At 59.3% G+C, this 13,030-nt stretch overlaps 1 protein-coding gene and 2 long non-coding RNA genes across 7 annotated transcripts in view; 1 reads left to right on the plus strand and 2 right to left on the minus strand.

The window, feature by feature from the left end:
- LOC142433057 (uncharacterized) lies at positions 1 to 11,363 on the minus strand. 2 transcript variants are annotated; one of them, XR_012781075.1, is made up of 6 exons: positions 10,751 to 11,363; positions 6,664 to 6,908; positions 5,527 to 5,650; positions 4,500 to 4,650; positions 1,184 to 4,110; positions 1 to 817 (listed from the first exon to the last, which is right to left on the minus strand). XR_012781075.1 is itself a non-coding variant. In XM_075538175.1 (5 exons), the coding sequence occupies exons 2-5, from the start codon at positions 6,664 to 6,666 to the stop codon at positions 2,274 to 2,276; spliced, it is 2,115 nt and encodes a 704-aa protein (XP_075394290.1). In that variant the 5' UTR covers positions 6,667 to 6,908; positions 10,751 to 11,363; the 3' UTR covers positions 1 to 2,273. The 2 variants fall into 2 exon arrangements, 1 of the variants encoding a protein (XP_075394290.1); XM_075538175.1 differs by having other exon boundaries at positions 1 to 4,110.
- LOC142433059 (uncharacterized) overlaps positions 10,765 to 13,030 on the plus strand; it is an 8,795-nt gene continuing 6,529 nt past the window's right edge. For 2 of the 4 annotated variants that reach the window (XR_012781079.1, XR_012781076.1), the window contains exons 1-2: positions 10,765 to 12,439; positions 12,893 to 13,003. This is a non-coding gene — a long non-coding RNA (uncharacterized LOC142433059). The remainder of the gene's footprint in view (positions 12,440 to 12,892; positions 13,004 to 13,030) is intronic. The other 2 variants (XR_012781077.1, XR_012781078.1) reach the window with 2 other exon arrangements.
- The window catches only part of LOC142433060 (uncharacterized), a 1,295-nt gene continuing 1,003 nt past the window's right edge, over positions 12,739 to 13,030 (minus strand). Inside the window, exon 3 of the long non-coding RNA XR_012781080.1 lies at positions 12,739 to 12,981. This is a non-coding gene — a long non-coding RNA (uncharacterized LOC142433060). The remainder of the gene's footprint in view (positions 12,982 to 13,030) is intronic.

Below are 13,030 nucleotides of genomic sequence, written 5' to 3' on the forward strand. Positions count from 1 at the left end.
TAAGATATGACAAAATAGTAATTTATAAATTAGCCAAGGTTCATGAGGGAGGGGGGATAAAAATGAGGAGCTGATTCCAGGAGCCCAAGTGGAAAGCGAGTGGTTTGAGAAGGACGAAGGCAACGAATGTGTAAGTGTGCTTTACACACGGATGCATGTGTGGATTGTGATGCGTTGTGTGAGCCACGAATAAAATGATTTTAACAACATCTCCACAGCAACCTCCCGTAAGTGCTACCTGCTTATCTACAGTGTCCACTGCTCCTGGTCGCGGCTGCACCCGCACAAGGCGGCATGTTGCTACTGCTCTGTGTGCTCGAGGGGCAGTGACTCCCTCTTACCTGCCACAAACACGGGTGCTAGTGACCCCCCCCCCCCAGTGGATGCAGAGACACAACAGAGTCCAGACACTGCCCACCCTGTGAAGCACGTGGTGGCCTGGGATTAGGGGCGTGGATCCTTGCGGCTATGTAAGTTGGCGCGAGACTACAATCTCTCTCTCCGCTGCCTGGTGCCTGACACTGAGGAGGGAGCCCCGCAAAGCTTCTGCCGCCTCTTCATTTCTCCCCTTGAGATACAGAGCCGCTCGTTAGGACCCTCCCGGGTCTGGGCTAGAGCAAACAGCAGGGCCGTTTCACTGTGTGCATCTTCTCTACGGCGAGCGACTTAACTTGGAACCGTCAGAGGGTCCCTATGGCTGGAAATCTTGACCCAAGCAGTGTTTCCGTCGAGGATGGCGAAGGTGAAACTGGAACTCCGGGTGAGTAGGTCGCTGCCGAATCCACTGTGCAAACCAGGGGTGCCTTTCGGGGATCACCTGTCAGGGGAAACGAGCCTCTAACCACCGAGGGGTCGGCAGGCGCGACTGGAGGGCGAGACTACACAGAGGTCACAGTGAAGCCATCGGAGAGGGGAGAGAGGATAAAATAAGCACACTCACGGCTGCATCGCTCTCAGCAGCCAGGTCCGCGCAGAGCGAATATATTTCTAACCAACGCAGATAGACATTTAAGGGGTGTGCAAGCCCCCCCCCCTGATTCCGGGTATCCACATATGTAACAGGAAGGGGCTGCAGGACAGGCATACGCGGGACAGCCAGGGACGAGCAACAGGAAGAGGAGGGGCTAGGGGTACACACGGGACAGGATGGGCGCGGATCTGAGACGCAAGTTGGCAGCCAAACCTTGGTCCTCCTTGCGTTGGCTGGACTCTGTGTCTGGGCTTTCCTTCGGGGAAACAAGCCGCTCCCCTTATCCGCAGGGAGTGGGCCTCCCCTAAGGTGGGACGGACGGTAGAGTCTGTGGCTCCAGACGGCTGGTACCCCAGATGGCTCAGCGAGCGGAGCTCCATGAAGCTGAACTCCGTAGTTGCCCAGCAAGCAGCCTCCTGGCCGGGCATGCAGTACGAGGGGCAACCTGCAGAAAAACCTGTTTCGCGCCCCGTAAATACCATCCTACTGCCATGTTAACGACGCGTCAGCGTGTCCTGACACGTTCCTGCGTTTGTTCTGCGTTAGACATTACGAGGAACATTTCATTGACCTCCGCGCTCTGACTTGTGAGGCAGCTTAACTTTAGCGAAGAAACATTCGCCAATCGACTACCCCCCACGCGGGGCCAGAGTGAAGAGCTGTTCTTTATGGTCATCGGATGCTTACGTCAAAACAGAACCCGATTCAAACACACGTACAGCCTGGTAAATACAAGATCGCACAGCATAGTCAACGGACATTAAAACGCACAGGGAAACGGATGAAAGAACAATATTGGAACAGTGTTAAAAACATGGCCCTTTGAGAAACATAGGTGGTAAAATACTTCGCAATGTGAAGAATGGACACTCGTCACGTAAGAAAATACAAACTCGAGTCGACGATTCCGGACGGTGAAAGCGACAGCGGTTGAAATGTGAGGAACACACACCCCGTGTGCGTCCTTGTTTGCCAGCGCGCAGGGCTTTGACGGGAGCTGTAGGGAACCGAGTCCCACGAAAGCCGCACGACCCAGGAACTCCTCGGTCCCAACCACGAAAGAGGGGCAGTGAAGTGGCCTATCGTGTACGAAGGCACTCCTTCCGCAAACACTTCTGTGGAGAACTGTCCTCTGATCCCAGAATTAGAACGTGCCACTTGGAACTTTGGGAATAAGAGTGAAGCATCCCTGTTCTGACCGTGTCTCCAGGAGGAGCCAGCATGTGCCAGTGAGGCTTCAGAAACAGGTGAAGGAATTCCAGTCGTCTCCCACCTGCAAGCAGTCTCTTGGGCTGAGTTTTCCTCACGTGCCCGGAGCCTCTTCCGCAGAGTGGATTTTTCGATGCTGAGAGAGGTTCGAAGTGTGCTTAAAGGTTTTCCCACATTCCGTACATGCAAACGGCCTTTCCTGGCTGTGAACCCTCTTGTGCGTGCTGAGGTGAGAGGACTGGGCAAAGGCCTTCCCGCAGTCCTGGCATCCGTACGGGCGCTCCCCGGTGTGAGTTCTTCTGTGTATGTTAAGGGCCGAGAGGGACACGAAGGCTTTCCCACAGTCCGCACACACATAGGGCCTTTCCGCGCTGTGGGTTTTCCTGTGGTCCGTGAGGTTTCCGCTCCGCCTGAACCGTTTCCCACACTCGGGGCACTCGTAGGGCATCTCCCCGGTGTGAACCCTCCTGTGCACGTGGAGCGCCGAGGAAAACTTGAAGGCTTTCTCGCACTGCGGACAGCGGTAGGGCCTGTCCCCGCTGTGAGTCTGCAGATGCACGCCGAGGTGCGGGGCATCGGCAAACGCTTTCCCGCATTCCTGGCACTTGTACGGCTTCTCCGAGCTGTGGGTCCCCTCGTGCCTCACGAGGGCGGAGAAGTGAGTGAAGCGTTTCCCGCACCGCTCACATTCGAAGGGGTTCCCTCCGTGGTGAGCTCTCCGGTGGGACATGAACTGCTTCCCGGAAGGGAAGGCTTTCCCACACTCCTTACACGGGTACGGCCTCGCGCCAGCGTGGGTCTGCCCGTGCTTAGCCAGGTAAAAGGGGGTCTTGAAGGCCTTCCCGCATTCGGTGCACGCGTACGGCCGCTCCTCGCTGTGGGTTCTGCGGTGGCCGGTGAGGGTTGAGGCGTCGCTGAAGGCTTTCCCACACTCCTCGCACGCGTACGGCCTCTCTGCGCTGTGGGTCTTCTTGTGCCGGTGCAAGTGGCAGGCCCGGATGAAGGCTTTCCCACACTCCTCGCAGGCGAACGGCCGCTCCCCGCGGTGCGCGCGCGTGTGGTTGGTTAGCGAGAACCGCGAGGTGAAGGCCCTCCCGCACTGGGCGCACTGGAACGGGAGCTCTCCGTGATGGGTCCTCGTGTGGAGCGTGAGGTTGGAGGACTCCTTGAAGGCCTTCGCGCATTCTCGGCACGCGTACGGCCGGTCCCCCGTGTGAGTGCGTACGTGCTTGGTGAGGTTCGAGGAAGACGCGAAGCCTTTGCCGCAGCGCCGGCACGCGTAGGGCTTCTCCCCGGTGTGCACGCGCCCGTGCACGCGGAGCGAGGAGGCCTTCTTAAAGGCTTTCCCACATTCCTTACACGGGTGGGGCCGGTCGGCACGGTGGGATCGCGAATGCGCGGCGAGGTAGGAGCGACGGCAGAAGGCTTTCCCACACTGCGGACATCCGTACGGCTGAGCGCTGGCTTCCCCGCACGGCGGGCTTCCCTGAGCGCTCTCCCCGCCGCGACTTAGTCCGCGGGGCTTCTCGGGGAGGGCTGGGCAACGCCGAAGGCCTTCTTCTCTGCATCCATTGCCCTCACGGCACTCGATACCCGTGAGTGCGATCGCAGGCCTCTGAAGCGCGGGCCCAGGAAGGGGGTCCTCTCCAGGCTCCGTGGCACGAAGGGGTCTCCGAGGAGGGGCCAGGGGACAGGAGCGGCTGTGGGCGCCCGCGCAGTTCTGGCACGGACAGGCTGAGCACCCTCGCCGAGGGGAGGCAGGGCTCTTCCGCGATAAGGGACCCGTGAGAGGTTCTCCCGACGGACGGCGCTCAGAGACACTTCCTTCTGGAGGACTTCTTCGGGATGAAGTGGGATCTGGGATCCGGCTGGAGGTCTTTGCACATGGATCTCCTTCGTGACGGTCACAGGTGACCTCCGCTGTTTGGCTTCTGCAACGAGCGAGCAACGGGTTGTGAGACATGAACCTGGACACGCATGACCTTCTACTGTCACGCTGCATGGACGAAGTCACACGGCAGGCAGACTCTCTATCGTGGCTGTGTCATGTTTAATCTCACAATACAGCCTCCTGGTTTCAGGGGCATCTGTGCAAGGGGCGGGTGTCTTTGTGGGGCTGTGGACAGCGACGCCGAAGGAAAGAGGCCACCCGTGAGCGAGACACCCCGTCGGGTCACGTCCAATGGACCAAACACACCGGGCCGGTTTCTGTTGGCAACGGCTGGACCATTACAAGCCGGAATCAGTGTGCGTTTTCATGCCAGGTAACTTCACGGCTATCTCCTGAGCCCCTGCTGCCGTCCGTGTAAAGCACACTCACCTCCCACAGCTCCCCCGGCTTCTAGGTCGACCTTCAGGCACATGGGATTCAGGGTTTTCTCCGAGCAGGAAGGACCAGGTGTGGTTGTTCCCCGACGGCAGCGCTGAGTGCTTGCAGGGCAACGTTTTCCCGCCCGTGAGACTTGCAGACACTGACCGAGTAACGGACGTTCGCGAGCGGAAATGCAAAGCAAGAAGGGAAAACGTGTTAGGCAGGAAAAAGGAGACGGTCTTAAACAGAAAAAGACAAGGTCGTCTATTTGCCGGCAAATGGCTTGTACGGGAACGGTCAGTGAGGGTGCTGGAAAGAGGTGAAGAAAGGTGCTGGGCGCCACTCACACGGGACCCGAGGAGAGAATCGGACGCCTGCCTGACAATCGGTGGATAACCGAGCTTCTGGCAAGCGTGCAGGCGTGACGATGTCGTCTGCAACCCGAGAGAAGCAAGTCACACTCGATGCAGATTGAGTTGCTTCCCGAGTTGATTCTCAGAAACAAACAAAAACTCACTGCCATTGAGTCGGTGCAGACTCGCTGCCCGCACGTATCTCCGTGTGGAAGTACAAAGCCCCCTGGAGCGGCGGCTGGTGCCTCGGAACTGCCGACCTTGCAGTGAGCAGCCCAATGCTTTACCCACGATGCTATTGGGGCTCCCCTCCCCCCAGGGCTGGGTCACTGGAGAAGAGCAACCCCAAACTCCTTTCCGTTGTTCCTGGATGAACCCCATCCGTGCTGCGAGCACATCGTCCCTCTGCGCTTCCGGGGGAACAAACGAGAGCCCCTGACCCTGCCCGTCGGGAGAAAGTGGGGTGTCGATCTCCTGGGTGCGGATCTGTTGCTCCAAGCACTTTATCCATCAAGGAACTGCCCACTGAAAGGTCCGGGACGGCGGCAGGAGATGGCAGGGGGACCACGCGCTTCACGTCGCGAGATGGCCGCCTGCTCAGCCCACGTCACGGAGCAACGTCCACACGAAAGGGACCAGGGAGAAGAGACAGACAGACAGACAGACAGACCGACGAGTCTTACCGGAGGTGAGGTTCCTGAGGGTCTCCATCATCACCTCCTGGTAGAGCTTCATCTGGGCACAATCCAGCAGAGCCCACTCCTCCCGGCTGAAGTGGATGACCACGTCCTCCGCGGCCACGGAGCCCTAGAGACACCCACACGGGCGCGGTCAGCACGCGGCCACGTGCTCGTCTGCACGCAAACAGCCCTGAGGCCCCGAGACTCCGGGGGGTTCCCCACAGGTTCTGCGTTTAACCAAGGTCGGCTCTAGGGTACAGCACCCCCCTTTGCACCTTCGAACTACATTCACGGCCTCACTCGTTATTCACGTCTCACTGAGAACCCCAATTTACTGAGACGATCTCTGCACAGGGTGACGGCAAGCTTTTGTATCCCGAGTCCTGTCTGTGTGGGTCCCTAAGACAAAGGAATTCCCTACGGGAGAGAACAATGGACCTGGAGATCCCACACGGGATCCACCAGGCCCTGCTTCAATCCTTTGGGGCCCTCAGGAGCTCAGGACCCTATAACCTGCCAGGACCTTCTCGCCTGAGCCCTGTAGCTAGAGAAAGAGGGGCACAGACACGGCCCCGTCTTCCAGCCTCTGTCTGTCCCTCCCTGCCAGCCGGCTCATGCCCACGACCCGGGACGGAGCGGACCTGCGTCTCGGGGTTTGCAAGGCCGTCAACCTCACAGAAGGTAGAAAGAAGCCTTGTCGTTCTGGGAGCAGCTGGTGGCTTCCAACTGCCGCTGCCGGGAGGTGCCATCGAACGCACCCCGATTCACGGAGCCCCTAAGACGCTGCCTGGTCCTGCGCCAGCCTCACGACGGTGAGCCCAGGGCAGCACCCGCGTCCATCCATCTCGCTGAGGCCCTTGCTCTCTCGTGCTGCCCGTCTGCTTTACCAAGCATGACGTCCTGCAGGGACGTCAACATGTTCCAACGGCTGACGTCTTTCCAGCACACGCATGAGGGCAGCTCAGAGAACCACAGAGGAAGCCCCACGTGCAAACCTGACAAGGACGTCTCCTGGGGTTCTGTCGCTTGGATTTCTCCGGACCTTTTCTTCTCCCACCGAGGAACCACACCTGGTCCCCAAACCCTGGGAATGGGCCCCACCCCTCGCCCAAAGGACCACCCATTGTCTGCGGCGCTCACCATCGTCCTGCTCCGCGTCCCGGGGTCTGGGGAATGCGGTCCCTAAACAGAAGCAGCCCCTTGGGGACGCGGGGTGGGAGGGGGCGTGGAGCACAAGGCAGTCTGCAGACGGATGGACAGCGTCCAGTGCACGCACGAGTCAGCCAATGGAAATGCTCCCCCGGGATTTACGGATGTGCGAGAGGGGCGCCCCGGGTCTCCAGCAGCCTGGCCTGGGCTGCCTCTCGCTGCAGCACCCCTGGGACCTGCAACAGAGAGGGGCGGGGAGGAGACGGTGTGGGCGATGCAGAGTGAGTGACAGGTGTGTTGCTTCCTCCCAGGCTCAGGGCACCGCTCCACTCAGAGGACACTGACAGCGACGTCAGAACAGCCTCCCGCATCCTGACCCCACCACAGTCACCCAGAAATGGAGGAAACCCCGTATTCCAGAGCAGGAGAAGCAACCAGGCCTGGCCGCGCTGAGACATTTCCGATCAGGGACCCGGGGTTTGCAGCCATCGGCTCACCAACGTGACGCGGTCCCGCACGGGCCACAGGCTCGCGGTGCATGACGTGACCACGCTGTGTTTTCAGTGCAACATACCCAGCGGGGCCGTTACATCATCGGTTGTCAATGTGAGACTTTAAGAGGGAAGGGGCGGAGTCTCGCCTGTCAATCAGGTTGCAGCTCGATGACCTCGTTGGGAGGCACCGAGGACAGACATTGCTCACTGGGGACGGGACACAGCTCCCTCCCTGCGAGACTTTCCCGCGGACAAGACACACGGAGCTGCGCTGATGGAGCCCTGGAGCTGAGGAGCCACGTGGAGGCCACGCCGGCGCTGAGATGCTTCCACGGCCACTGGATACAGACTCTGCACCTGCCGAGTCTGCTTTGTGTCTTAAGAACACTCTTCTTGGGCGACAGCATCTTAACAGGCGACTGGTTTCTCCCTGTCGCATTCCCAACCCACATTTCCTGCTCCGTCTTTCTTCCCCCCTTACTTCATTCTCAACCAGGTCCCGTGAGTTCCTAAACATTTGAGAAATGTGGGAGAATTTCCAAGCATTGTGTCCTTCACCCCGATCCCACGTCGTTCAACAAGTCAGAGACTCGTCCGAGTTTTCGCAGCCACGTCTCTCCCTCCTGCTCCTCCTCCGCGTGGACAACGTCCTCCCTCTCTCTCTCTCTCTGTCTCTCTCTCTCTCTGTCTCTCTCTCTCTGTCTCTCTCTCTCTCGTGACCTGGACACGCTGCCTCCGAGGAAGCAAGACCTCTCTGACTCTGTCAGTTTCACCTCCCTGCCCCCCCACGTGCTGCCTCCGGGTACAAAAGGGGCCCCGGTTTTAAATATAACCCCCCTCCCCCAAATATAACGTCAGGAGGACATTTATTAAGTCTTCACACGGACAGAGGAGGGAGGGGGGCCATCAGCACAAGGTCTGAAAGCAAGATGCAGTCGGGGGACAAAGACGCAGTCACCAATCCGTGACTGATGGCAGAACACGTCGCGCTCACAGGCCCACAGGAGGGGCGCACGCAGGAAGTCAGACAGTAAGATAACGCGGCTTCCAAGGCTGGTCCAGGGCCTTCCCAGCAAGCCCATGGGACCACCTGTAGTATGTCCATGCAGGACACGTCCAGGCAGCCCCCCCCACTAAGAAAACCTCCCCTCCTGGGCACGCTGGAGCCGGGTGGAGGGAATCCCCTCTCCAAATGCACCCTCCCTGGTGGGGGGACCATCCACCTCCCCGATGAATGAGCAGAAGGGATTCCAGGTAGGAATTCCGCCGACGTGGAGACTCTGCAAACTCTTCGGGATTTCACGGCCATCCGTAGCCGCCCAGCCAACGGGAGGGCCAGAGTGAGAGCGCTCACACCCAGGTCAGAGCAACACAGCCGGGCACCCTGGGGAACTCGAGCGCTGCCCAGTGCACCGCAGACTTCCGCTTAGCGGCCGAGTGCACAGCGTCACTCTGCACTTGGGCCAAAAGGAAACGAGGACTGGGGCGCACAGGCCACCTGTGCATCCCGCACGCCCTGCACAGGTCTGCACGTCCCCCTGTGCGGTTTCTGCACCAAGCAGCGGGAGAGCAGGGATTCCCGGGACTGCGGCAAGGCCCAATCACACTCCCCTGCAGGACACGCTCCTTAGAGACATTTGGCCCCGCGACAGCGTGTAGCTCCAGGGGCATCAGGCTGTTCCGGGCAACGGCTGCTGCTAGTGAGGCTCCCGGGGCTCTTCCCAGGGCCGTGGGTGGGCAGCCTGCAGGTGCCCCGTCCACCTCTTCTCCGCCTCCTGGCTCCACAGCCTCCCCGAGGGGTCTGAAGCCCCCGTAACTCCTGCGCTGTCCATCAGGAAGGTGTGCACAGGCCTCCCTGTTTTCTAGGAGGCTCATCTCTCCTGAAGTACTGAGAGGACCGAGGTGAGAACCCACGGTCTTGGAAGCACCTGGGACGGTAACGGAGGCGCTGCCGGGACACAGGATTGCTTGTTAGCAGAACTGCACACAGAGGGGAGCCTGTGAACAGCCGCCCGGATCGGACACAGCCCGGGAAAAGCGGTCTCTTGTAAAATCACCGCTTCTTCCCCAAGGCGGAAGAAGGCCACAGTCACGAGCCCATAAACTTTCTTCTTTTTTTGCACGCTTTCTTTCTATAAAGTTTTATTGGCACTTCCAGCCCGAGCCACCCAACCAAGTATTCAATCCGATCCAGAAGCGTTGGTGCAATCCATTTAGAACGTGTCCTTCTTCCTGGGCCCCTTAGTCGCCCGATTATCCTGTTACTTGTGGGAACAACGGACGCCACGCCGTGAATTGTGCAGAAGCTGAAGCTCCCGGGCAACCCGCATCGTTGCACCCGTGCAATCCAGCGCCGCTGCTTCACACCCATTTATTCAAAAGATGCACTTGACATCCTGCTGTTCAGCAGGGATAACCCAGCGCCACTGAGTCCCGCCCGTGTTTTATGATCCTTATGCAGCATTGCCCACAAGCGGTAACATGCGCCCGGCGCTCCCTAAACCGCGCGTCTTCCCCCTGCACGCGCGGCCTCCGCGCCGGGTTTAACGATCCCGACCGATTATGCACTCGCAGGCTTCCACGCTTGCAATGCTTATTTAAGTTTGCAAGATGCGCGCGTCGCAATCAGCTCCCCCTGAAGCGGTCCATCTCCACGGGGGTCCCGGGCGAGCCTCCTCTTCCTCCTCCTGGGGAGCTGACTTCCATCCTGTTTCCCGGAAAAACCCTGCATCCTCCCGCCGCCTGCAGCCCCGGGGACTGACGCTCAGCGCTCCCACGGCAGGCGCGCCCCACCCCCACGCACGTACGTACGCACGTACGTACGCACTCACGCACCCACGTACGTACGTAGACACGCACTCAGCGCTCCCACGGCAGGCGCGCCCCACCCCCACGCAGTACGCACGCACGCACGTACGCACTCACGCACCCACGTACGTACGTACACACGCACTCAGCGCTCCCACGTACGTACGTACACACGCACTCAGCGCTCCCACGGCAGGCGCGCCCCACCCCCACGCAGTGCGCACGCACGTACGCACTCACGCACCCACGTACGTACGTACACACGCACTCAGCGCTCCCACGTACGTACGTACACACGCACTCAGCGCTCCCACGGCAGGCGCGCCCCACCCCCACGCAGTACGCACGCACGTACGTACGCACTCACGCACCCACGTACGTACGTACACACGCACTCAGCGCTCCCACGTACGTACGTACACACGCACTCAGCGCTCCCACGGCAGGCGCGCCCCACCCCCACGCAGTGCGCACGCACGTACGCACTCACGCACCCACGTACGTACGTACACACGCACTCAGCGCTCCCACGTACGTACGTACACACGCACTCAGCGCTCCCACGGCAGGCGCGCCCCACCCCCACGCAGTACGCACGCACGTACGTACGCACTCACGCACCCACGTACGTACGTACACACGCACTCAGCGCTCCCACGGCAGGCGCGCCCCACCCCCATGCACGTACGTACGCACGCACCCACGTACGTATGCACGCACCCACCCACGTACGTTTGCTCGCACCCACCCACGCACGTACGCACGCACGTACTCACCCACGCAACGTGGTTCCGGCCTGCGCAGCCACGCGAGCAGATGACCGAACTCGCGATCGGACGTCCACGCAGATCCCCGCGCTGGTCGAGCAGGCTCCCCGCGCCGCGTGAGGCCTACTTCCGGGGCAGCGCTGTCTGCACGGGACGCGCGACCGCCGGGGCAGCTCCGCTCGCGACCATCCCGCCCGGACACACAGCCGCCGCGCCCCGACTCCGCACGCGGGCCCCGATCCGGAGTTCCCCGGCGGGGTCGCCGCGGCCCGAGACCGACCGCCCGGAGACGCGCAGGCGCAGTTCGGCTCCTCAGCGTCCGCGGCCCCGGGGCCCGGGTGGCGGTGGGGCGGCGCCCGCAGATCCAACCGGCACCGCGGACACGAGAAAAAAAACAGAAAAAAAGTAACAAACGCGAAAAGCAACAGACACGGCGGCTACTCAACGGGGACACACGCCACACTTCCGCTCTGGGCGCTTCCGGAAACGGCGTGGTGCCTCCGGAAAATGTGTCCGGGTGGGAAACGCAGAGCACTGTAACTCGCGACCGTGCAGCACAATGGTTCCGCCTGTTGCCGGCCGCCCTTCGGTGCTGGAAGGGAGGGAGAAATGCCTGCAAGAGCCGCAAAGCGAAATTCCGTGATCAGGGATCCTCTGGGTCAGCGGAGAAAGCCCGTCTTTTCACATGTGTGCATTTAAAAATATTGCAACGCGGGGTGGCGGTGGGGGGGTGCGGAGAGGAAGGCGGGAGAGGGGATCAATGTCATTGATGTTTGCATAGCCCCATCCCGATGGGATAGGTGACCGGAGATCCCGATTTTTAACCATTTTTCCCGCCTTTTAAACAAGTCCCGATTTTTGGAAAGGATGCACGACAAGCCAGGGTAGACGGCTGTCGGCTGCCATGCGGCTATTTCGCCAGGATATGAGTGTTGTCAATGGCGTCCCGCTTTCCAGTGTTAAGAATCCGGCGAGCTTTCGGGAAAGGGAGATACTGGAATAAGCACAACATGGGAATAAGATATTGTCCAAAAAGAAATGGCAGCGCGTACTTTGGATACTTGTCTCACGTATCCATATTTCTCCATCCTTAGAGTCGTGTGCGTCTACACTTTGCTGCCTGGTCTTGGCAACAGGGACTCCCCATTTTGAATCCGGTGCCTTCAGCTTGGCGCTCAGAATTCACCTCCCATCGACCTCCCCGTCCCCGGCTCAACCTGCAAATTCCCGGAGCCGGAATGTTTTCTGAAGATATGCACGCTCCACTCTAGCCGTCCTTGGCATATAGACAAGGTCAAAGACCTTCTCCCTTCTGAAGCACCTGTGTGCACAGATCCTCCCAGCCTGCACCCTTCCCAGCTGTGCCTGCAGCAGGGGCATAAAAACGCAGCCTAAATTCCCCAAGGCGCGGTTTCAATAGCTCAGTTCCCTGAGTTGCTGAATCCGCCCGCAAGCCTCTCACTAAAGCCTGCTTCTAAACTTTGCAGATTGGATCTCTGGTTCTGTTTCGCGCCCCAACTTCCTTACGTTTGGCTTCTGTTTCGTGGCTTGTTCCTTGTCCCATTTCTTTCCCTAAGAGCAACGTGCAGACTGCGGTCCCGTTCTGACCTCTCCACGAGATGGAGACGCGGAGGAGAATATTTTGTTCCCAGCGTGAGAGTCTGGATGATGAGTTATTCTGAGCGCCAGGAGGCCGAGGTGAAGTTAACTTTGAAACGACAGTTTTAAAGAGGTTTAAACGTTCACCTCTACTATGAGGCTTCAAACCGTTTATGGGAAAATACTTTTCATCTCTTAGTTCCATTTCCTCCAAAAAAACGTTTTAAAATCATTTTATTGGGGCTCGTACAGCTCTTATCACGATCCATCCATCCATCCATCGTGTGTCGAGCACGTTTGCACATTTGTTGCCAGCATCCTTCTCCAAACATGTGCTTTCTACCTGAGCCCTTGGTATCAGCTCATCACTTCCCCCTCCCTGCACGCTCCCCTCCCTCATGAACCCTTGATAATTTATAAATCATTATTATTTTGTCCTGTCTCACACTGTCCAACGTCTCCCTTCACCCACTTTTCTGTTGTCCGTCCCCCAGGGAGGAGGATATATGTAGATTCTTGTAATCAGTTTCCCCTTTCCACCCCACCCTCCAGGTATCATCACTCTCACCACTGGTCCTGAAGGGATCACCTGTCCTGGATTCCCTGTGTTTCCAGTTCCTGTCTGCACCAGTGTCCATCCTCTGGTCCAGCCGGATTTGCAAGGTAGAATTGGGATCAGGATATTAGGGA

Source organism: Tenrec ecaudatus, chromosome X (assembly GCF_050624435.1).
Source record: "Tenrec ecaudatus isolate mTenEca1 chromosome X, mTenEca1.hap1, whole genome shotgun sequence".
NCBI classification, from domain to species: Eukaryota; Metazoa; Chordata; class Mammalia; order Afrosoricida; family Tenrecidae; genus Tenrec; species Tenrec ecaudatus.

Coding starts and splice junctions, on each gene's coding strand:
- LOC142433057 (XM_075538175.1), bottom strand. Junction 4,651..5,526: donor CCTCAGGAACCTCACCTCCG/GTAAGACTCGTC, acceptor TTACTCGGTCAG/TGTCTGCAAGTCTCACGGGC. Junction 4,111..4,499: donor AGCCGGGGGAGCTGTGGGAG/GTGAGTGTGCTT, acceptor CGCTCGTTGCAG/AAGCCAAACAGCGGAGGTCA.